Raw genomic sequence first — 25,446 nt, 5'->3', positions numbered from 1 at the left:
TCCCACGCGGTGACTGTGAGTTAGATTAACTGCGTCTGCTGCGCTTCCGCAGTGTTGGCTTGGGCCAAGCAGCGCCGCAGTGACCAACTGGAGCTCGTTGTGGGCAGGGAATGCCACCCTTTATTGCTGTACTGTACTTTTCCCAGTGCTCATCACGGTGCTCTGCATACGGTAAGCACCTCATAAATACGACTGAATGAACGAACGAACAACGCCGCACGCCTTCCCCCACCCGCCGAGAACGACAACTGCCGCTGCTGAGCAGAGGGAAGCGAAGGAAGACACTAAATCCCCAAAGACTGGCCAGGCCGTCGAGACTTTTTGTCCGTTAAAAATCCACTCTGAAAGAGCAGTATGGTGTAGCGCATAGAGCAAGGGCCTGGGAGTCGGCAGGCTGTGAGTTCTAATCCTGGCTCTACCACTTGTCTGCTGTGTGACCTTGGACAAGACACTTCACTTCTCTGTGCCTCAGTTACCTCTTGGTAAAATGGGGATTGAGACCGTGAGACCCGCATGGGACAGGGACTGAGTCCAACCCGATTTGCTTGTATCCACTTCAGCACTAATTACACTGCCTGGCATGTAGTAAGCGCTTAATACCCCGATTATTTATTATTTATTAAACCAGCCCTACCATTTAGCTACAGAGGTATGTGGACTAAAACACAAATATGGTGCATTGTGCATAGGTGTCTGAAATGCTTAATTATAATAATAATAATAATTACTTTGGTATTTGTTAAGCTCTTACTATGTGCCGAGCACTGTTCTAAGCGCTGGGATAGATAAGTGCTATGCTATTACAACAGAAACAGAACAGGGCATCTGCCTCTCAAGACTATTCGGTTCTCAGGCCCAAAATGAAGAAGGGGGAAAAAATAACCAGTCCTCCTCTCTCAGCCCATGATCCGAAGACTTGTGCAATCGAACCAGTTTAGAGTTCGGAGTTGCCCCGTGCCAGCTGGAGAGGACTGAAAGTGAGGCCGTCGGTAGCTCAAGTTAACAATATTTATATTCTCCAGTCTGCTCTGGGACTCAGATTCCCCCAACTCTTCAAGCATCGGGCTCCGGATGCCGGTCTCAGGAGTGACAGGCACAAGACGGCCGAGACTTTGGAGCGGGTAAAAATGCACTTCGTGCCCGTTACCCCAACATAGAACGTGGCCTGTTTATAATTTGCCCTTGTAAAAGTTACTCCGGGCCGGAGGTTCGGCTCCACGGCCTTCCCTGCCCGTGTATTCGATACGAACACGCTGCCGAGTTAGTCTCGCCGGGAATTTCACGAGGGGATTTAACTGCAGCACCCAAGAACAAATGACTGCGTTTTCCTGACTGAGAATGCTGGCAATGCAAATCCCGATATAGCAAGCGGCCTTCTGGATTGGGCTCTGGCCTGTTTGACTGCTTGAAGTCTCCTTCTTGGAAACTTTTGGCATGGCCTCCTACTGTAAAAATCAAAGGTCAAATCGCTGACGGATCCAGTCGGCTATTTCAGGTCTTCGGTGGCCGCAGAAAACAACCTTGGTCCGCTCGGTCTAGGATCCCTTCACGAGCCCCCATATCTTTTGAGTTGTTCTTGGCTATCTTCAGTACCTCCCCCCCCTCCGCTATCTTTGAGCTCGGGGAAGTGAAAAGCCTCAACACCCCACTGCTCGACCGGGGGAAACAGTTATATTTTTAATACTGCAGAGACCACAGGAGCCAGGCTATTAAAATTGCATCCGCGGTCCTGTCTTTGCAGAACGAATGTCGGGTGCTGTAAGACTTTAGGCATCTGGAATGGGGAGGGTGGCCGAGAAACACCGCAAGACTTTAGGCTCTTAACTTTCCCTGGCCCGAAAACAGAATTTCAATAGATGTTAGCGGTGGCTAATGGCTGGCGGGGAGAACCAGTTCAGAAGAGTAGCCACGTTTCAGCAATGCCTCGTAACCCACTGCTCATCACGCTGGGAATCAACAAAAAGGAAATATATAGGACTCTCTTCGGGGAGCAAATCAGGATTGCTATCTCTTCATTCACAAATGTAGGAAGCACATGGAATTTGTGACAAGGAGTTCTGCAGGTGGAAAATACCAATCAACAAGTCCAAGGATGACAAGTCCAGTGTGGCCTTTTAGAGGAAAAAGAATTAGGGCTGTTAGGCAGCACCTCCCTAACTAGGCTCACAGAAGTCACGGAGAGATCATTATTAGAGCAGCAGCATGGCTCAGTGGAAAGAGCCCAGGCCTGGGGGTCAGAGATCGTGGGTTCGAATACTGGCTCTTGTCACTTGTCAGCTGTGTGACTTTGGGCAAATCGCTTAACTTCTCTGTGCCTCAGTTACCTCATCTGTAAAATGGGGACTAAGACTGTGAGCCCCATGTGGGACAACCTGATGACCTTGTTGCAATACTGTACTTAGACCAGTGCTTGGCATATAGTAAGCGCTGAACAAATACCATTATTTATTATTATTATTATTGCTGTGAGCGTTCTGTAATGCCTCTGTTGGAAACCGAATACTGGACCATACTGGTTGGACATTAACTTGACCTAGTATTCTTAGAGTTTAAGGTCTTCCGATGGCCTGCCGAGTGAAACTACAGAAGTGTTAACTCAGAGAGGAAGAGGTTTCTCCCTTCCTGTGGTGCCCAAGGGCAAACAAGCAGGAGAACTTAATGCAAATACAATGTACTACGGTGAATCAATCAATGGTATTTACTGAGAGCTTGCCAGGTGCAGAGAACTGTACTAAACGCTTGGGAGAGTATTACACAACAGAATTAGTGGACTCGCTCCCTGCCCATAATGAGCTTGCTGTCTAGAGGGGGAGACAGGCATTAATATAATTTATAATATATAATTTAAAGGTCTGTTCAAATGTGTTATGGGGCTGGGGATGGGGGGGACTATCCAACGTCTAAATGCGGATCTTGCCCGAACCACATGGAATTGAGGGGAAGAGAGGAGAGTATACTGGCGACCCCCAAATTCCGGAGGTTAGACCCGGCACAAGCAACTCCCAGATAAAAGAGAGGCACGTGGGTGGAATTTTGGTCGGCTTGCAAAGAGAATGGGTCACTCGCCGCTCAAAGGAAGTCAAATATAAATATAAATGGCTTCTTTCGGGACCTTATTTTACACTAATCTTTCAATATACTTTTTCCAAAAGACAGGGCTAAGTAATCTCGATTTTCCACTTCCACAGTTGTGCTGGACCAAGCCGTTATCACTCAGTGGCCTCTTTATCTCCCAACACTCACAGTCCTTTCACGTCCTTGAACAAGGTGAATGTGCTCAAAAGGGAGTCCGAGCTGAGTCCTCATGACAAGAAAGAGAGGGGCTTTTTAAAAAACAAACGGCTCCGAATTTCAAAATAACTAGAGATCAGTGGCATCACAGTGGGAAGAGTCTCAGGGAAGAGAGAAGATTTTACATCATTTCGGCTGCCGGACCAAGATCCTAAAGACTACAGTTGACTGACTTTACACGCTGCCTCTCTCCTTTGCCTAGGAACACCCTCCTGTCATTGTCTCATTGTCAGATAAGAGACACTGGTAAAGCACTTTTCAAATCAACAAAAGCCCCCAAATTGAAAACAGAAAAAACTAAACCTACCCGATTTTAAAAAAACAAAACACACGCCAAATCACTTTTAAAAACCCACCAGTCACTTGACGGCTCCTCACTAAACAAAAACCAAAGCACCAAATTTGGGGATGGACATCGGTGTTTTTCAGATAGATAAGACAATCTGCAGGGAGCATTTACTTTAAAATAGCATCGGGACTGCGAGCCGATATCTGCATAGGAAAGTCCACAACGTAATGGCCAGCTGGAAAGGAGATATAAGGGAATGAGGAATATTTGATACCCTCAAGTCCATTAAAACAAAACAAAACAAACCCCAAACCTCTTCTCACCAAGTCTGGATCTATTATTTAAGTAGCTAAAAGATGACTGGTAAGTATCAGCAAGGTGTAGTGGAGAGAGCATGGGCCTAGAAGTCAGAAGGTCGTGATTCTAATCCTGGCTCCGCCACTTGTCTGTTGTGTGACCTTGGGCAAGTCACTTCACTTCTCCGCGCCTCGGTTACTTTATCTATAAAACGGGGATTGAGACTGAGTCGCATGTGGGACAGAGACTGGGTCCAACCCAATTCGCTTGAACCCATCCCAGCCCTTAGTACGGCGCCTGGCTCAACAAATACCACAATTATTATTATTTCAAACCCAGTCACAGAAGAATGGTACTACGTAGTGTCTTGGCATTCAAAGATTGTATTTCACAGCCTCCCCAGAGGTGTTCAATCTATGTAGGGAAGAGCTGGCCTGTCACTGAGCTGGGTTTGAAAAAACAACAAATTCCAAAAGAAAGTCCTGGGGACTCCCCTGACAAAATGTCTCTACGATTGCGCCCAGTGTGGCGAGCCTGAAAGAAATGAATGCCAACTGATCTCACCACCTCATGGGCAAGAGGATCAATCAATCAAACGTATTCACTGAACGCTCACTATGTGCAGATCACTGTACTAAGAGCTTGGGAGACTGCAATAGAACAGAGTTGGTAGTTGGTAGATACGTTCCCTGTCCACCATGAGCTTTCGGTCTAGGGGATCCACCCTTCTCCTTAAAATCTTTTTAAGTCAGCTTCTTGCTCTTGCAGCCTTTGGGGATTTAGAGAGCAGTGGGCCTCACATTTCTTGGGAACTCAACATCTTGAGGATCCTGGGAAACAGCATGGCCTAATGGAAGGAGCCAGAAGACCTGGGTTCTAACCCAGGCTTTGCCACTTGCCTGCGGTGTGACCTTGGGTAAGTCACCCAACTTCCGTATGTCTCAGTTTCCCCAACTGTAAAATGGAGATTCAGTATCTGTTCTCCCTCCTACTTAGACTGTGAGCCCCATGTGGAGCAGGGACTGTATCTGTCCTGACACTGCTTGACACACAGTACGTGCTTAACAGATACCCTGAAAAAAAAAAAAAAAGGAGGGGCTGGGCCGAATTCAAGCTCTTGTTTCATGAAAGACTGATGTTACACATCAAACAGGAGACACAAAGATGCACTCGGGCAACATTATATTCTTTCCATTTTCCTCAAACCTTCCTCTCGGCAGCAGCAGGCTATTTTTTAATGACTAAGAAAAACAAATTTTGCAGTTTTCCAACTACAGACAGTTCAACAGGAGTGTCAGTAGTCGGAGAGAAGGCACCGGTGGATAGGGCATCAGAGGAAAAACCAACGAAAACACAACAGGTGAAAAATAATTATTGGGACTTTAAACTCTTTAGATGAGATTTTCAGAGAGATGTGCTTCTAAGAGAGATCAGAACACATTTTCTCCAAAAGGACCTTCCAAAACACATTTTACCCTGTCAGCTCTAACTGTGTATTGTTTTTGCTCCAAGTCAACTTAGTCCAAACAATGAAAGACAAAAGCCTTGGGAGTCGAGCAATTAGCAGAACTGCACGCGCCTCTTCTTCCCAGAAGCTCAGAACAGCCCACTGGATAGGCCGTTAGTTAGAACCGTGGGCATCCCAGATGTGTCCCTTTTGGCTTAGAGTAGCCATCCTTTTCACAACCCCTGGAGGAAGGGGAGGGGCCCGTGGGGGAAGAGTCTCATCTGCTTACTTGAGGTGGTTGTAGATCCAAATGCGCCGCTGGCTGAACTGAATGGGTTTTTGTTGGCCGCATCCTGGCTGGGTTTCCCTCCGAGACCGCTGAAGAAACCTCCCCCTCTTCCCGTGTTTCCAGACCCAAATAAGCCGCCGGTGGAAGAGGAGGACTGCCGGGGAAACAAAAGAGACAGGAAACCAGATAGCATTAGAGGTCACTGTAAAATGGCGGGGCACATCCTTGGGCAGGACGCCCTCCGGCCCGAGGCAGACGAGAAAAGCGGCCGATTCTGTTTTGTTAGCGGACATGTGGTCGGGAGGATGTGGGGAGCCCGAGAAGGGCCAGGGGTGGCTCTCCGGGGACAGTTCCCAGGCGCCGGTAGAGTGACCGTTGTCCTCCTCCTGCGGTGGGCTGGGCTGCCCCAACCCTCCAGCCTGGAATCCCCGGTGGGGCCTCTGCTGTCTGAGCTCGCCTCAGTTTGTTGTGGGCAGGGAACGTGTCCGCTAATTGTACTGAACGCGCTCTTCCGAGCCCTTAGTGGGGTACTCTGCACATAGTAAGTGCTCAGTAAATACTACCGATGGACCGAGCAGAGTTAGGTGGCGGAGGAGGGTGGCGAGGGATGCGGTGAAGCCAGCATGGAACACTGGAGCAGTGCTCTACGCTGCGGCAACTGAGCTGAGGGTAGCGGCTAATACGTGGAGTGCCGCACGCGACAACGACAATAATACCGTTGGTATTTGTTAAGCGCTTACTACGTGCACTGTTCTAAGCGCCGGGGTAGTTACAAGATAATCGGGTACTCCCGCGTGGGGCTCACGGTCTTCATCCCCATTTTATTAATTCATTCATTCAATAGTATTTACTGAGCACTTACTACGTGCAGAGCACTGTACTAAGCGCTTGGAATGGACAGATCGGTAACAGATAGAGACGGTCCCGGCCCTCTGACGGGCGCACAGTCTAATCGGGGGAGACGGACAGTCGAGAACAATGGCAATAAATAGAATCGAGGGGATGAACAACTCCTTAAAACAGTAGCAAATAGATAAGAATCAAGGTGATGTACATCTCATTAACAAAATAAATAGGGTAATGAGGTACGGTAACAGGCCCAGAGAAGTTAAGTGACTTCCCCAAGGTCAGAGAACAGACAAGTGGCGGAGCCGGGATTAGAACCCACGTCCTCTGACTCCCAAGCCCCTGCTCTTTCCACTAAGTCACGCTGCTTCTCCAGGACCCGAGGAGTTGCTGATGGAGGAATTTCAGGTGAAGCGAGATTTTAGGTACTGCGTTCCCAGAGGCAAGTTCCACACGGTGTTACTCCCCTGGCTTGCGGAAGGGTCCGCTAAGGCCTTGTAGAAACACGGTTCGCAAGTCTTATCTGAGCCCCTTCTAACCGCCTCCCGTTCCTACGGGATATAAGCGAACGTTCGGCCTTGAAAGGTTTTAAAACACAACCCGAGGGAATGGTAGGTGGAACGTTGTCCAGGTCCCGCTCAGCTAGAGCCCTAACGGTAATGGCAGTCGTCACTGTACTTACCGAACACCCACTGGGTGCGGTACGCTGCACGAAACGCCCGGGAAATAACAGGCCTAGGGGATAGAGAATGAGCCCGCGAGTTAGGAGCACACGGGTTCTAATCCTGCCACTTGTCTGCTGTGTGACCCGGGGCAGGTCATCAGACTTCTCTGTGCTTCAGTTTCCTCATCTGTATAATGTGGATTAAGACTGTGAGCCCCGTGTGTCCAACCTGATTAGTTTATATCTACCCTAGCGCTTAGAACAGCGCTTGACACGTAGTAGACGTTTAAAAATACCACTATTATTATTAATAATGAGCATAGCCAAATTCCCTGTCCATGAGATGCTTACACTCTACCAGGATATTACATTTTTACAGATCGAGAAAGCAGAACAAATAATTGGTGGCACAATCGATTACACAGAGACCGATGAAGCGGAGAGGCAAAAATACAAAAGTGCTCAAGGTGGCTGCCTGTGAATGCGTCTACCCTGCTCCTTTTCTCCTTAATGCCTTCCATTGTGTTGTAGAAACCAGACCGAATCAGTGGCGTGGATTAAATGATGAGCACGGCCGAATTTGGCCCAAGATATCTTCGTGCCGTGGCAAGGTACGGGTCGCCACTATGCAAAACTAAGCCAGCAGATATACAGGCTCTCTCGCCGAAATTGATTGCCTCGGGAGTAACGGATGGGCTTCCGCTTTCCCTACAGGGTTGATTCACACACAGAAGGCTACGGCGATAGTCTAGCTGTGGCAAGACCAGAGTTTGCACCCTAAAGGGGGAGACAAACATTAAAATATTCATAATTCATCCCCGGCTCGGCCACTTGCCAGCTGTGTGACTGTGGGCAAGTCACTTCACTTCTCGGTGCCTCAGTTACCTCATCTGTAAAATGGGGATGAAGACTGTGAGCCCCACGTGGGACAACCCGACTCCCCTGTGTCTACCCCAGCGCTTAGAACAGTGCTCGGCGCATAGTAAGCGCTTAACGAATACCAACATTATATTATTATTATTATAAAAAGGGCAACCATCACACCATTTCTTCACGCCTCCTTCAGCACCACTGTTGGAGGAAGAATAACGGGCTGGCTAGACTACCGGTCTGACCCAGGACAGATCTGCTTACCTTTTAATACGCTGATTTTTGCTGTAGGGTACATATTACGGGCCTACATATTACTCCTGAATTGTACTTTCCAAGAGCTTAGATCAGTGCTCTGCACCCAGTAAGCGCTCGATAAGTACGATCGAATGAATGGATAGTAAACTCTTTGGGCCACGAGAAACAAGATAGATGCAGCTTAATTTTCTCGACGGCAGACAGGAGGCTCAGCGGTTAGGCCTCACGAGATGGAATGGAGACCTTCGGCTGCTTGTAAGAAAAAGGTATTAAGGAGCTTTATAGCGCACACACACAGAAGCAGATAATCTAGGGTTTGTACTTTCAGAGTTCAGAAAAGGCCCTGTGGTGAAGAGGGACATTTTCGAGCATGAAAACATTTTCCCTTTCAACTGCCAGGGTGGTTTCAGTAGAGGGAAATGCAAACACCGTCAAGAATAGGGACTCCAGCATTACATTTTCGCACCTTCCGCAAGCTTTCATGTGAACTTCGTGTGGGACTTGGCACGTGGTGAGCAGACAGGGTTCTCTGCTAAAAATGCGTGAACTGTTAGCAGATGCCTGCCTCTTATTACTTGCTAAGTGACTCCTTCTCCACAGTATCAGAGAGGCCACGATCTCGCCTAGCCAGGCGAGTTTTCTTCAGCACGTCAAAGGGCGGCATGCTCGGAGGTGGCTGCGAGACCTAGGCTCTCATCCCGGCTGCTCCCCTCACCTGCTGTGTGATGCTGGGCAAGTCCCAACCTCTCCGTGCCTCAGTTTCCTTATCTGATTTACTCAGATTTAACGGGGACAATACACACGTTCCCTCTTCCTCTTGGACACCGTGCCTGGTGTGGGACAGGGACCGTCTCCCATCTCATTATCTTGCATCCGTTCGTTCAATTGTATTTATTGAGCCCTGCGTGCAAGGCACTGTACTAAGTGCTTACTACTATCTACCCCAGCACTTCCCTCTCAGGATCACATGGAGAGTCTCCAGTAATCTACCAGTCTCGGCTATGGGAGGGAGAGTCGAGCAGAGGCATACCCTTTCCGTTCCCAGTTTGGGCAGCGGCTGGTGAGCGGAAGGCGATCTGCTACAAGTCAAAGCTCGCCTGTGCCGGGCAACGGCGGCACGGGAGAGAGTCGAGGGTGGAGACTCAAGTTACGAACCCACGACCTCCGACTCCCATGCACGTGCTCTTTCCACTAAGCCACACTGCAGTACACTATATGGCTCAGAACAGTGCCTGGCGTGCATAGGAAGTGCTTAAGAAATAGCTTCTTTTTTTTAAAAAAAGATTAGGCATAGTCCTTGTTCCACGTGGGTCTCACAGTCTATGGGGGCGGGCAAACAGGTATCTTACCACCCATTTTTACATATAAAGAAACCGAGATACAGAGAAGTTAAGTGACACAAATTCACACAGCCTATAAGAGGCGGCGCTGGGCTTAGCACCCAGGTCTTCTGACCCCCAGTCCCAGGCTATTTCCATTATTAGTAAAATAAAATTATTACTATTATTGTGATTATCCCGTCCTCTACTAATCGTAGCTGGCTTGCAAAGTGAGGGACGACGGCACCAGAGACAGGCCAGGGCTGTGGGTGTTCTCCGGGAGAAGCAACGGGCTTTATAATCGTTGGAGAGCTGCCAGCCGAGTTTAATTTCAATGGGGCAAGTCACTCCGATCATGCCTGCCTGGGAGCCGACTAAAGAAGGAACAAAATAAACTGATTCAGATTCACCGAAACACACTCGCACACTTTACCTGGCCAAAGACTGTACCTCCGGTGCTGGCCGCTTGACCAAACACAGAGCCCGTGTTGCTGGATCCAAAACCTGCCAAGAGAGAAAGGGCACCGTCGCTGCCGCGGAGTCGACATCCGCTCAGATTCGTCTTCCCCGAGGTGTCAATTCCGGGGCGTCCTGGGGCTCGGAAACCCCCAGGAACGGGGAGGGCTCCCTCTTCTCCAGAGCTGGATGCCGAGGGGAGATTCTTAATACCAAGAGCGGGGAAGGATCGGGTACGGGGGTGACCTCTTGGGGAACTCACTGTTCTTCTCCCTGCTACATTTCTGGCCACCCTGATGGTGAAATCCTGCCGTGTCACCTTGTGTTCTTTCGGACAAACGGCTCATCAAAGGATCGACGGCATTTTTTGAGGGTGGGGAGGAGAGGACAACGGAGGCTTCTCCAACAAAGGGTCTGGAGAGTCCGGACCCCGTGTTGGGATCGGAAGCCGTCCTGTCTCATACCAGTCTGCCAACAAGGGAGTGAACGTGCTTGCTGAATGCTATCTCGAGCCCTGACGTTTTGCCTACGGGTCCTCTGAGAGGTTTCGGTTTGCTTTTTATCTACCCCCCCCCCCCCCCAAGAGAGATTATCTTTTAAAGCTACCTCGACGGCTGCCATCTTTAAAGAAACCGACGCATCAGCTAAGCATCACTTGCAAAAATAGCGAGTGGCAAAAAAATCATCACACCTTCCTTCAGAAGACACAAACTAGACTAGGTGCTACCGCTAAGGGCCGGAACCCGACCTTCAAAGAAGAGATGGATTTGCTTCACTTCAAACTGGCTGACGGAATCGGGATAGGATGAACTGGTGAAACGAGAGCCAAGGAGGGGCAGGGCGGTCCATTCCGCCGACACCGGTGAACCTCAAAACCGGTCGGGACTTCCGACTCGCCGGGTCCCCGTCCGGGTTTCCTTACCTGAAGCCTGACAGAAGCTGAACCCAGAGGACGAGGCAGCGGTGGTGGCGGCGGCTGAGCCGCCGAACACGGAGCCCCCCTGTCCGAAGCCGGCGCCCTGCCCAAAAGTAGGAGGATTGCTTTGCCCGAAGAGACCGCCTCCGCTGTTGGCAGATGTCTGTCCAAAAGAGAAGGAACTGGCGCTGCTGGTACTTGAGGAGGCACCGAAGACGTTCCCGCTGCTCGACGCGGGGGCGGAGGCGGCGGGTTGGCCGAAGGCGGGTGCCGAGCCGAAAGCATTCTGGGTGAAGGAGAAACCACTCGCGGAGCCGCTCGCTGGCTGACCGAACGCCGGGGTCTGTCCGAAGGCCGACTGACCGAAACCCCCGGCGGCCGCGGTGCCGAAAGCCGGGCTCCCGAACCCCGAGCCGGTAGCTTGGGTGGAGGCGGTGGTCGTGGCGGTGGTGCTGACCACGACCTGGCCAAACACAGAGGAGGCGGCGGTCGCGGCCGGCTGGTCAAACGCGGGGACGGCAGGAGGGGCCGCGGTTGTGTCGCCGGCCGGCTGGCCGAAGGCGGAGCCGGGAGGGTTGGCCCCGGAGGCCTGCGAGAACACGGTCGGCCCCGACGAAGTCGCCGCAGACGCAGAGGTCTCCACGGCGGGGCTCTGGGCGGAAGGGGAAACGGCGCCGGAGGACGAGGAGGCCTCCGGAGCTTCCGCAGTCGGGGCGGGGGGCGACGCGGCCGCGCCGGCCGTTGTTGCGCTCCGCTCGGGGGCCGGAGAGGTGGACACGGGGGGAGGAGCGGCCTCCGTCTTCGCGTCGGCGAGCGCCGGGGCTCCCGGGCCGGCCTCGGTCGCGGGCACCGCCGAGGCCGAGCTAGACGTCGGGGTGCCCGAGTCCCCGAGCGCAGGCTGGGACGGGGTCGGCTCCTCTCTGCCCGCGTCGGGTTGTGCGGGCTGAGCCGACTGCTGCTGCCCTGGAAGGGGCGGCTCCGGGCCCGGCGCTTCACCGTCGCTCGGTTTCTCGGGCGAGGACGGCAACTTGCTCTCGGTCTCGCTTTTGCCCGAGGCCGAGGCGAGGGCCGGAGTGGACGCTAAGCTCAAGAGGTTTCCGAACGACAGCGTGGAGGTCGACGTCGGGAGGGGGGCGGGAGACGGCGTGGGTTGGGGGGCGGCGCCGCCGGTCTGTTGGATGCCAAACGAAAACGTGGGCTTGTTGCCACTCGGGGAAGCCCCTCCGAGATTAAGCCCCCCAGAGGACCCCACGCCGGCGAACTGGACGTTGCCAAACAAACCCCCGGTGGAACCGCTGGCACTCGGGCTGACGGACAAGGACGCCGGGCCGGGGGTCGCGACGGAGGTCACGGGGGTCTCCGCGTGCTTCCCTAACTGCGGCGCGCTACCGAAGCTGAATCCGGAGGGTACGCTCGACGTCTTGGCCGGCTGGGCGCCGGCCAGGTTCACGGCCGGGGCCTTACCGGTCGCCTTTGGGCTATCGTCCGCTTGCCCGACCCTCAGTCCCGAGAAGCTCCCCAGCGTCTCCCCGGCCACAGAACTCTGAAAGAGATGCTCGCCCAGCTTGGACGGTGGAGCTTCTGGCTTGCTGGTCGCCGGCGAAGGGGCGACGGTGGCACCTGCCGCCGGTTTGTTATTAGGTGTCTCCCCGCCGGAAGAGCTGAAGGCAGTTCCTGCGGCGCTGGCTGCCTGCACGGCCCCAGAGGTTAAGGGACCCTCAGGAACATTCTCGAACAAAGGCTTTGCGCTTCCCCCAAACGAGAAAGCGTCATGCTGGCTTGACTCTTTCGCGGGGGGTGCTGTCACTATTGAGACAAAAGAGATCAGAGAGTAAATTACACGACGCAATATTCAAGCTCTCGCGTTTCCACTGAATCCGCCACCGAGCCGAGTTCTCCTCCCTCTTCCCTTCCTAGTGAAAGACGTGGCTCGCTTCCAAAAACAGTTTTATTCTGGAGAGGAATGAATGAACTTACACCTCCCAACAGAAGTTTTCCCCCTCACTTCCAGCAACCAACTGTGCCTCGACAGGAGGGTTCCCTCAACGGGAAAAACAAGGGCAACTATCTCTCTGCACCATTGGGTGACAAGACGACGAGGGTATTCGATTTAAGAAAGGTGACATTTCTTCTAAAAGAGCCATCGAGCTTTACCCACAGCTTTCAAAATTTCTTTCTTTCAATAAGCCGAACAATTACAGCATTCCAAAGGACCCTTGGCGGCCTACTTTTCCAGCTCCCAATTCCTTGCCTTTAGAGAAGACAGTTCATGACAGGAAGGGGGCCGCCTGTCTTGGATGCCCATTCATTCAATCGTATTTATGCAGCGCTTACTGTGTGCAGAGCACTGTACTAAGCGCTTGGGAGAGTATAATCCAACAATAAATAGACACATTCCCTGCCCATAACTAGCTTCCATCACTATCATTTTCAGAGCCATTCTCATATGCTGTCCTAAGAAACCCATCATGCGCTTGCACTTCAAACTATTCCGTCTGAACTCTCGGTACTACAGCTAGAAACGACTGAATGAGTCCATCGCAATCTCTAGACAGATGGTGTAACTTCTAAGCTGTAGTTCGAAGACTGTGTGGCAACCTTCATCCAGCAGCCAAAGCCTAGGCCCGAAAGAAGGAGAGGGATGACCACCGGGTAAATCTGAATCAGCGGGGTAGGGGCCTGGCACTGGGTGGCCTCGTGGCTTCTGAGAATGTGAAAAGTTTTTCATTTAGAAAAAAAGAAAGGAGTGATGACTTTCTCCTGATTGGCGAGGTCTACCGGGGCGAAACAAAAATGACCGCCTCACTATCGAGAGCGAATCTGTTGTCACGGAGGGTAGAGGACGCGGAACGGTCTTGCTCGATTTCTTTTGGGGTCAGATTGAAACCACGTAAAACTTTTAAAAGACCCCAAAGGCTGATGGGGGCACCCTCCCCTGCTCGGTCAAGTTCGATTAGCGAGACGAATCTAAGAGGGCAAAGCGGCAGCTTTCTCCCGCCCCTACTGTTCTGGAAGCCGAGGGCAGAGCCACTCCATAAACCTCCCAGTTGGAAGCTGCAGATGAAAGATGAAAGGAAGAACAAATGATTGTGACACGGTTTTTCATATGCTAATGCTCTGACGGCATTCCAGCGGCAGATAACTTAATTATTCTCAATTAGCAAATGGGAAGTCTCGATTCTGGGCCTTAGCTGGCTTAAACCGAGCAAATGCTTCCACAACGCAATAACATGGAGCAGGTGTCTCCACAATGCGATCACAATGTAAACACCGATAAAAGGCCTTGCAAGAGGTATTTCAACTGAGCGACGGAGAGGAATAAAGGCCAGTGAGCAAGCGGCAGTGGACTGGAGGAATCTACCAAGAAGACCATTTGAGCTTTTTAGGGAACGTTACCTTGGGAGGCGGTGAAGGTGGGCGGTGGAACCGTGGCTGACGTCATGGCCCCAAAATTAAAGCTGGTTCTGGGGAAAAGGAAAAGAGAAAAAGCTGAAAGGGAGCACGCGGACCGTCGGGCTCTTCACACTTAACTCTCATTATGGTCCTTCTCGTGGGAACGAGTCCAGAAAATAGAGCAAGAACACAGAAGTACAAACTTCAGGCTCGGGTCACGCTCTGCTAGAGCAGCGAAAGCCCAGGGAATAATATTTTCCTTGTCTGTTTGAGAAACCTCTTCGAGAATACAGGCGGAGAAAGCTGGGTTCAAAGACATTTCTGACTCCTTTTATCTTCCCCCGATCCTTCTCCTTTGATGCTCTGTTCTAGTTACTCACAGCAAAAGCGGCAAGGCCAAAAAGCAAATTCAGCACAATAAAGTAACGAAAATGACTAATAGCTGCAGCGACAGCTAAAACAGTGAACTTAAAAGCAAGGAGCGGTAGTGCAGATAAGGGATGGTGGACACCAAGTTGAAGAACTCCAAGGGGGATTTGGATTTTATCTACGCTTCAGAATAGTTCCCTTCTCTGGGAGACAAATCCACCCAGTTCTCCCGTAACGCAAGCGTTGCGTTCTTGATGTACCCATTAAGGAAAACTCTCGCTGCCCCGATGCCATTCACAGCGCCTGCAGCACCTGGTACCGAATCCAGACGCCTGCAGTTGGAAGAGTGGCCTCTAATCCTGCCATAGCAGGAGAAGCAGGAAGACTACGAAGACCTCATGAGTCAGAAAGGCTTGATTAAGGATCTGTGATGACCTTAGGGCATTTGGTAATCATCGCACAGCACTTAGGTACATATCTGTAAATTATATATTCTAAATTATTTCTTAAGACTCATGTCGGTCTCCCCCTCTGGATCGTACGTAAGCTCTTTGCGGGCAGGGAACGTCTCTACCAACTCTGTTGGAGCTCCTTGTGGGCAGGGAATGTGTCTGTTATATTGTACTCTCCCAAGTGCTTAGCACAGTGGTCTCCACACAGGAAATGCTTACACAAGTGCTGTGGGGAGGGAAAGGGGGTAGGGCAGAGGGAGGGAGTAAGGGGGATACGACTGACCGACCACTCTCCCAAGTGCTTAGGATAGTGCTCTGCACTCATGAAGCACTCAATAAATACCAGGGATTGATTGATTGATATTCTCAACTGATTTTACCCTATTACTTTTGGTTTTCATTTTGTGCAACGCTCCTTGTCTTTTAAGTTAGTCTCAGTGATTTGTTTTCATCGCTCCTTATGTATCTGATGCTAATCCCCTCTCCCCTTCTGTATTTTCAGATTGTGAGCCCCTTGGGGCTCTTGGTCCCTTGGGGACCATGTCTAATTCCCACCTCAGTATTCTTTCCCAGTGCTTAGAACAGTGCTCTGCACAAAATAAGCGCTTAATATACACTATTACTAATATTACTACGTTCTGCTTGGACATACTTATCAGAAACCTGGAAGTGTAGGGCCCCAAAATCTATAAACAAAAACAACAGCTTCACACTCTCTTCGGTGCGCCCCTTTCCCCTGCTCCCGCCAACTGGAAACTCATGGGGGTCAATGGTGTTGGCATCTATGACAGCGATATAAACTAATACCTAAGACACCAAGTTTTTCTCCCTAAACGTTGTTGTGTGACCTTGGGTCTCTCTTTCTTTCCTATCTTGCTCTTGCAAAATGAAAAGAAAAATCATTACTTATCTCAGAAGAGTGTAGATTAATTAATGTTTGGAAAGGATTTGGAAAACACTGGGTCAGTGCCAAGAGTGATCAGATTGCTATCTTTGGAAAATAGAAAGGTAAGACTATAGCATAGGAACAAAAACACATATACACACTCAGCGAGCCTCGAGTACACATAATAATAATGTTGCTATTTGTTAAGCACTTAGTATGTGCCAAGCACTGTTCTAACGTATCCCATCCCTTAATAGGAAGGGTTCAAAGTTTACTTTAGAGGGACAGACTGATGATATCAGAGAAATGATCACTGTTACCGTGATTCCAACTATAAAAACACAAACCTAGTACAGTTTTAAGATACAACGGCACGTACAATCGGCAGCCACCAATTTCATGAGAGATTTTACCATCAGTCTCATTTCATTTGCATGGGAAACTGATGAGTTTTCACAGAGTTTAACCGGAGTCTTTGCCACGGCCTCCTTTAACACTGAGAGAAGAGCAACTTCCTCAATTCAAAGTGAGCAAACTCTGGGCCGGGGGGTGGGGGTAGGGAAGACGGTGTCGAAGACCTGGAAGGGTTTGGTTTTTAAAATATTCATCTTAACCGCTGGGTACTTCATAACTGGAAATCTTTTTGAACCTTCTAAAGATAAGAGAGAAACAGACTGTCTGGATTAATCCAAAAGCCCAGTGCTTCAGAATAGCCACAGTTTTTATCTCCTCCTCTAAAAGTGTTTTGAGGATATTGGACTTGCAGTGTGGAAAAGCTACCTCAAACCTAAACTACCACCAGAGGTTAGTGCTGAATTCGTTTAGCCCCACAGATCTGTGACTTTGAAAAGACGTTAGGCTGCACCAAGAAGAAACCAGGGAACTGGCGTAGACTGTCAAGTTACCGTCACTATCACGTTACTAATGCAATAGGTACATTCTTATTAGGACAATCCTGACTTTGGGGAAGGCTTGCAAAAATTCTGCCGGTGGGTATATTTGCCACTGGAAGCCAGCTGTAACTACAAAAGAGAGGTCTGGTACTAACCCTGAAGTGAAAGAGAAAGGCTTGTTGAACGATCCAGCAGCAGAAGGGGTAGTGGTCACGGATGTATCTATCTTCGTGTTACCTGGCCAAAAGATGACAAGGACGTTAGACAAAGTTAATCTGGTTAACTGAGATGCCTCTTGCTACTTGTTTTCTCCGGCTTAAGGAAGTTTCGGCTTGGAACCCCGCAGCTCAGGGATGGCCACACTTGGAAGGGCTGGGCCAGGGCTCAGGAACGGAAACCCAAGTCTTCAGTTTGATACCTCTGACACAGGGCTTGAGCACATTTCTAATCAATTAATCAGTCAATGGTGTTTACCTACAGCTCGCTGCGTACCGAGCACTGCATTCACTGTTTCGGAGAGTACGATACAATAGAGTTGGCAGACACGTTCCCTGTCTACAATGAGTTTCCGGTCTGATGTACCATGGCTCTGTGAAGGGCAATTCAAACGCGCTCCTGTTTTGCCTAATACCTCCTTAGCCTGTTTTTTTTCCCCCCATTTTTATGGTATTTGTTAAGCGCTCACTATGTGCCAGGCACTGTTCTAAGCAATGGGGAAGATATAAAGTAATCGGGTTGGACATAGTCCACGTCCCACACGGGACTCACAGTCTTAATCCTCATTTTACAGATGAGGTTTCAGAGCAGAGGAGTTAAGTGACTTGTCCAAGGTCACACAGCAGATGAGGGGTGGAGTTGGGATTAGAACCAGGTCCTTCTGGCTTCCAGGCCCGGGTTCTAGCTACTAGGCCACACGGCAGACTGTTCTCCCTTCTCCTTAGACTGGAACAAGGACTGCGTCTGATCTGCATAAACTCTACCTCAGGGCTTAGCAAATAACACAGTTTTTATTATTACTGTGATTATGATTATAAGGATGATGATTTTCCCATCATCCCCTCTGCCCCTGTCTGGCCACAAACTCCAAAGAAAAGTTCTGGTTAAACTGGCTCTGGCAAAGGTATAAAAAAAAAATTCATGAATTTTTTTGGAATGAAAAAGAATGGGGAAGGAAAAGAAGCTTTTGAAAACTCTCAAGTCACATCCTGAGGTAGGCCATGAACTCATTCTCTCATCAGTGCAAAAGTACACACTCCTTTTATTCTACTCTCTGGTGAAGGGGAGAAACACATACCCGAAAATTAAAGGGAATATTTCATGAGCATCACTGGGTGAGGATTTTCTGACACTAGGATTCAGGCTAACAGCTGCAGATTACTTAACGCATACATGGGGAGAAGTTTCTGTGGATTTCTCTACTTCACTTACTCTGCAAAGATCTAAACTTGACCGAGACTATCCCCTTCGACAACGCTCTTAAAAATGAATTGGGGAAAGGATCTTTCCACTTTCCTACAGAAAAGAAACATTAATGGGAACATGAAGCCAGTTCCTTGATTCCTGAGCTTCAGGTGACTTAGCAGTTTGGTGAGGTGTAGGATTCAGGCCGAAATAAGCTTATCCCAATTTCTGTTGGGTACTAAGATTGAGTCCCAGGCCCAGAGGAGACATCTTGTACCTACTGATGGTTGCTTTCTAAACTGATGATACATTAACCAGCTCTGTATGAAATATTCTCACTTCACTTTTTTGTTTCTTCTTTTTGGTAAGCCTGTCAAAACGGGTGCTTTTCACGACCAAAAAAAACAACAACCCAAAAAACTAGAAGAAAAAGCTTGATGTTCATGACACATCTCTCTCATTCCATCCTCATATTCAATCTGACACCAAATCCTGTCAGTTCTACCGTCACAATATTGCTGCTATTAATAATATTTAATTGCCAACAAAGACCAACTCTTGGAAATCTATGTAGTGTGACTGTGGTCTGACTTTTTTGGGGTGAATTTTAACATTTTAGTTTGAAGCTAAAACGGCATTGCCTACCGCATCCCTATTTTCACGCCAGTACACTCAGAACCGTCTGAAGGGAAGGTTCCTCTCATTCTTTATCTCAACAAAAAAGCAAACTGACCTAGAACTTTGTTGCCAACATTATTTACTGTTGCTGATTGATATATGTCCAGAAATGACTATACCTGATGCTCCTGCCGGTCCAGGTGGGGGTTGAGGCTTCAGGTAGTTAATTAACGGTCCCTATAGCAAAACACAAACATTCAGGTTAAATAAAGTAACCATGCATGACCCTCAATAAGGACGCAATGATATTAAAAAATGGTACTCAGTGGAATAGCGGAAACACAAAACGCTTTATAGCATAATTTGAACTTCTAGTGAATTTGCTCGGCAAATAATTTGATCAAAGGAAGGAAGAGTAGAGCAAAAAAAAATCAATCAACTGTATTTATTGTTTACTGGATGCAGAGCACTGGGAGAGAAATAATCATAATAATGATGGTATTTGTTAGGCGCTCACTATGTGCAAAGCACTGTTCTAAGCACTGGAGAGGATACAAGTTGATCAGGTTGCCCCACGTGGTGCTCACGGTTTTAATGCCCATTTTTACAGATGAAGTCACTGAGGCACAGAGAAGTTAAGTGATTTGCCCAAAGTCACACAGCTGAGAAGCGGCGGAGCCGGGATTTGAACCCAGGACCGCTGACTCCCCAGCCCATGCTCGTTCCACTGAGCCACGCTGCTTCTCTACATTGTTGGGAGACACAACAAACCACAGCAAGCAAAACTGCTTCACCCACATCATTCCTTCAAAGAATTTTTGACTCCGCATCATTAACCCTACATATTTTCCAAGACGGGCCAACAAAAAACTGTAATCCTCCTTTTATGCATGAGAGGAACTAAGGAGTGAAGAGATTAAAACTATGCGAGTCGCGGGTAAGTCTCAAACCCTAACCTAGATCACTTCAGAACCGTTCATCTTCAGAGGGGTACGAATCACATCTCCCCCAAGAATCCTTCCAAGACTAAGCCCCTCTGCATCGACTATGCACTTGGCCGGGTACCCCTTAAGTACTCTGACACTCGCCCCAGCTCAATACTAATGTGGATATTTTTATACTCTACTGTGTTCCCTATCTCTAATCTATTTCCATGTTGTCACCCTGTAGACTGTAAGCTCCTTGTGGGTAGAGACTGCATTTACCAACTCTGTTGTACTGTACTTTCCCAAGCGCTCAATAAATACCACTGAACGATAACTAGGAGCGGCAGAGACGGTCCTTTAGCCCTTAGTTGTGGAGATTATTATTAGATCTGTTGATTTCTCCTCCCTGCATCTCTAAGCCATCTCCCATCACTTCTGTCCATATCCCCAACAGTTTAAAAGTCAGGGGTTTGTTTTTTTTTTCCTTTGTCAAGATTGAGCCTGGGCCACACACAGTTCACCCGAGTTCTTTACAGGGGCAAGGAATGAGCACGAAGTTAGACATAACAACAGTGAGGTTAGCATTACTCCATCAGGGTCAGGCAGCACACTACAAATTAGCCTGAGGGGCCGGCCAGATCAAAACGAGGTTACAGAAGAGGATGAGATAACCCGCTCTACAGAAGCCCGGAATGCCCTCCCTCTTCAAATCCCACAGACAAATACTCTCCCCTACTTCAAAGCCTTACCGAAGGCACATCTCCTCCAAGGGGCCTTACCTAAGCCCTCCCTTCCTCTTCTCCCACTCCCTTTTAAGTCACCTTGACTTGCTGCCTTTACTCATCGGCCCCCTCCCAGTCCCACGGCACTTGTGCACACCTCTGCCTGTCTCTCCCCCTCTAGACTGTAAGCTAGTTGTGGGCAGGGAATGTGTCGGTTTACTGTTGTACAGAGCTAAGATCAGTGGTCACAGTAAGTGCTCAATAAATATGACTGACTGAATGAATGAAAGGCCCTAGCTGACTTGGCCTATTTGTTTAGAGTACAAATGCTTAGCAACCTGCGAGACCAAGCTTCTTTTTTTTTTTGTAATGGGACTTGCTAAGCTCTTACTATGGGCCAAGCACCGTTTTAAGTGGGGCAGATACAAGCTACTCTGGTTGGGTACAGTTCATGTCCCAAATGGGGCTCTCAGTCTTATTCCCCATTTTCAGATGAGGTAACTGAGGCACAGAGTAGTAAAATGGCTTGGCCAAGGTCACAAAGCAGAGAAGTGTGGAGCTGGAACTAGAACCCAGGTCCTTCTGACTCTTGACTCGGAAGTTGTCAAACTGAATACAATGCCCCGCCTGCAAATGGTGACCCCACCATTCAAAAGAGATCAGGATATGCAAATACTTGTGATTGCAAGCAACCGGAATCAATGTATTTACTGAGCACTCTGTATGTGCAGAGCACTGTACTAAGCTGCGACAGAGTCGGCAGACACAATCCCTGCCCGAAAGGAGCGTACAGTCTTTGGTCGAGAGGATGGTGGACTTTACTAACTCTAGGAGGGGACAACAATATATGCAGTTTCACCTTAAGGTACAGAGGAAAATACACTATTCTTCTGCCCGACAGTCACCCAGAGGAAGAAATCAAAGAAAAATCAATCATGTACCTGCTTAGCTTGGTTTGTACCCACTGTGGCCAACACCTGGTGGATCACTTTGGCTGCAGAGTGTGGTACTGATGATCTATAAGAAAAGGACACCAAAAGGAATAATTTAATGAAAACTTCACTTATCCTGCAACAAGTAGTTTTCACTCAAGAAATTGTTCATTTTAGGCCAGAGAACAAGAGCTCGGGTCTACGACAGAGCTTATTCGAACACAATTTTGTTAAAATAATAAGGATGGTACAACAGTTCAGCGGTAGGTCCTCCATAGTACATTTCATGCGGGCTGTTTCGTTTCCATTTGGGATTGATTTCTCTGCCTGTCTTTTTTTTACCCCAAATTCAGGCCATGTGTTTGCATTCCAAACTCTGCAATCGGGGCCCATGGAGAAAGTGAAATGGGAGCTACGTGTGTATTACCTACCAGGCCTTGTATTGCGGCAGTACTTTCCTTCCCAGAACGGAGAAACCCCCACTTTCCCCAGGGAACCCTGTCAGAGGTGAACGAAGAAGCTCTTCCCTTTCGGACTCAGCTCGAATATGCTCCTCTGAGTGGTTCAATCAATGGCACTTATGGAGCGCTTACTATATGCTGAGCACTGTACTATGCACTTGGGAAAATACGATACAACGGAGCTGTTAGATGTGAGCCTCGCCTACAAGCAGCTTACAGTCTACTGGGATAGACAGGCATTAAAACAGATTAGGCATAGGGGAACCAGTACAGAACAGCTGCTCTCCTGTTCAGGAGGATATTGACGATTACCTTCAGCTTTCGGCCAGTGCCCGGTGGAGGCAGAACAGGCCTGGAAATCAGAAGGATTTGGGTTCTAATCCCACCTCTGCTTGCTATGTGACCCTGGGCAAGCCACTTAACTTTTCTGTTCCTCAGTTTACTCAACTGTAAAATGAGGATACCTGTTCTCTCTCCTATTGACTGTGGGCCCCAAGTGGGACAGGGACTGTGTTCGACCCAATTACCTCTGTACCTACCCAGTGTTCAGAACAATGTTTGACATCTAATAAGCACTTAATACCATTAAAAACAAATGAATTTGGTTAGCAGAGTATGACAGGTTTCACACTGGCAACCCAAATGCTCAACACTGGAGGGGGGGCTGCCAATTCGACACTCACTTAGAGTCAATTTGCTGGCACAGAATCTATTTACGGGTAAATGCAACACTGCAGGCTGAAGCTTTGAGCTTGACTCCCAGGGGCAGCCATTTCAATCAGTTTACCTGTCGAAATCACTCAGCCGAAAGCTCCTTTGACGGACGGCAGAGCTGCGGTGAATAACGGCTCTGGTTTTATTTCTAATAACTCTCACTAGCCTCCCGGCGAGGAGGATGCATATTTTCTCCCTCTAATCCCATTTAGCAAAAAACCGATTGGGAATGGGAGAGTCCGGGGCAAACCTACATCTTGAAATGAGATGCTTTAAACCACTAAAATTGGCTTGGAAGGTAGGACTGCTTCCTGATGCTTCAGAAAAAGCCTTCCAAGAGTGTTTTCTCTCTCACTTCCCAGAGGAAAATAACTTGATCTTGGAGGGGGAGAATTTTCACTACCAGCTTCTTCTACTGATGCCTGAAGGAGCTGTAAGCATGCCTCCCTTCTCCCCATGGACCCCAGACCATGCTCTGCCAGGATTATTCTCTCTCTCAGGAGCTTTGCTCCCTCTCCTCCATTCAGTCACCTATCGAGAAAGCAACCCAGAAAAGAAACGATAGAAGCAGTCTGCTGAGGCCCAAAGAGTCCCATGGCACTCCAAGAAGACTTGCTCAGAGAAATAACTCTGGCCCCTGGGAAAGACATGACGAATGAACATTTTCTCCTTCTAAAAGGTGAACAAAAGACGAGAGACCAGGACTAACACACTGCCCGACTTTTAACTTTCTCAGGTCACCAAAATATGGTAGAATGGAGAAGAGCTTCTGCTTCAACAACCTGCTTGGATATCACTCTCCACTTTGGGGGTTCTGTAGATGGCAGAGTATGTTAGATTAGGATCCAGAGCTCCTTAAGCCCCAAATTCTAAACCTGCACCTGCTCAGTAGGGAAGCTTGCTGTTTCGGGCAAACCGACAGGTCGGATTTGACCTGCCACCTCTAGTCGAGAAAAATGAACGGCAGAATTAAAAATCTATAGGCCCCACTGCAAGACATTGGACTCCAACAACAAGAAATCCCTAATGAAAACTTTCCCCAGAGAAATTCGACTGATGGTGTGGTTTAGATTAAGAAGAAGCTCAAAGGAGAAATTCTAAAGCATTGGCTAGTCTAATGGCTTTTCTACTCGCCATAGAAAGGCTAAGAAAAGGCAACAGGAAGAAATGTACTTTTTGCCTCAGCTTTTGGTACCACAAGAAAAATTTACCACAGTGAACATGTTTTATATTGTTCAGACATTGGAGATTGTGAGACAACCTTTCTCTTGGGTTTTTTATTGCATCCTGGCTATTGAAATTTCCTTACATCGTCTAACTTAGCATTATCTGGAACCTTATTATGTGCAATTTATTAACAGTTCCTTGACTCAAGATTCTCTAACCACGTCTTACGATTATGTTCCCTGATATCCTCCTGGAGTCATACCACAGCAATAATGTGCCTTGGATCTGTGGAGTGCTTTTAGCTTTTCCACAGGGCTTTTACATCCGTTCTCTCATTCTGAAATAAAAGTGTACCCAACAGCCGCATCTTTCTGTCTGTTCTTGAAGTTGAAGTCTCTTTCAACAGTTACAATTTTATATCTGCTCTTATCTTCTGCATGCATTTTCATTTTAAATATCACTAATAGCAATACTATTTAGGCAGGAGAAAAGAGTTTGAATAGTTTCAAATGGGGCACTTTTGCTTAATGCACTTTATGACAGCTACAAGAAAGGGGTTAAAAGTGATTTTACTTAAGGGATTTGTGAGAATGTAGTGCTGCGAGGCAAGAAGATATGAATACATTGGGTGTAATTCAGAAGAGCAGCAGAGAAATAGAAAGGAGGGAGAGAATATGCATATAAAAATGCAAATTAACAAGGAAAGGTTACTTGTCTGCTGTATGGCCTTGGGCAAGTCACTTAACTTCTCAGTACTTCAGTTACTTCATCTGTAAAATGGGGATTTAGACAAGGAGCCCCATGTGGGACGAGGACTACGTCCAACTTCACTATCTTGTAGAGTACTTAATACAGGGTCTGGCACATAGTGCTTAACACATACCACTAAAAAACAGAAAAAAAAAAGGAATTGAAAGCTTCTTGGGAGCAGGAATCATGCCTACCAACTCTTCCAAGAGCTCAGTAGCATGGACAGGGATACGGACTGTGTGCAAGCTGATTAACTTCTATCTACCCCAGGATTTAGAACAGTGCTTGGCACATAGTATGTGCTTAACAAGTACCATTAATTATTTTTATTAGTAGTAGTCCACTGCTCTGCATAAAGTAAGGGCTCAAAAAATACCGACGGTGCTTCAGAGTCAAGCCTACCATTCATTCGAATCATGAAATGGGATCCAATTAAGTAAACTGCTGCCCCTAAAATACATTATTTCTACGATGTAGGCATTGATGTGCTCTTCAGAAGTTATTTTGGATGGTCTGATAAATCCAAATATAGTTCCTGCAAGAATCACCCTGGGTTTCTGCCTTGCTGCACGACGCCAAGCAACTTTTTAACAACAGAAGTTTTACATATGTCAGTTTGTACAAAAATACCACTGGTTTATGGAAAACTCTAATGGGTTGAGTCCAGCTGAAAGTTAATAGTCTGGGCAATGCTTAGGATATTCTGGAAAGTTTCTTCCATGTGGACAATGATCTAGTTATATTCTGATGATTCAATTTTTCCTTATTCCACATAAATGCAAATCACTGGACCTGGTGGAATTCCTTACATTCTGGCCAA

The 25,446-nt window shown here is 48.2% G+C and overlaps 1 protein-coding gene across 5 annotated transcripts in view; it reads right to left on the bottom strand.

Moving 5' to 3' along the window:
• Positions 1-25,446, bottom strand: part of NUP214 (nucleoporin 214) — a 76,912-nt gene that overhangs the window by 13,040 nt on the left and 38,426 nt on the right. For all 5 annotated transcript variants that reach the window (XM_029062477.2, XM_029062479.2, XM_029062480.2 and 2 more), the window contains 7 exons: positions 21,544-21,619; positions 19,134-19,191; positions 17,091-17,172; positions 14,339-14,406; positions 10,949-12,748; positions 10,004-10,074; positions 5,614-5,767 (listed from right to left, as the gene is read on the bottom strand). In XM_029062477.2, coding sequence (XP_028918310.1) covers positions 5,614-5,767; positions 10,004-10,074; positions 10,949-12,748; positions 14,339-14,406; positions 17,091-17,172; positions 19,134-19,191; positions 21,544-21,619 — 2,309 coding nt within the window. The remainder of the gene's footprint in view (positions 1-5,613; positions 5,768-10,003; positions 10,075-10,948; positions 12,749-14,338; positions 14,407-17,090; positions 17,173-19,133; positions 19,192-21,543; positions 21,620-25,446) is intronic.

This window comes from Ornithorhynchus anatinus, chromosome 4 (assembly GCF_004115215.2).
Source record: "Ornithorhynchus anatinus isolate Pmale09 chromosome 4, mOrnAna1.pri.v4, whole genome shotgun sequence".
Lineage (NCBI taxonomy): Eukaryota > Metazoa > Chordata > Mammalia > Monotremata > Ornithorhynchidae > Ornithorhynchus > Ornithorhynchus anatinus.
Note: the sequence above shows the minus strand (reverse complement) of the source record. Positions and strands in the feature narration are given on the sequence as shown.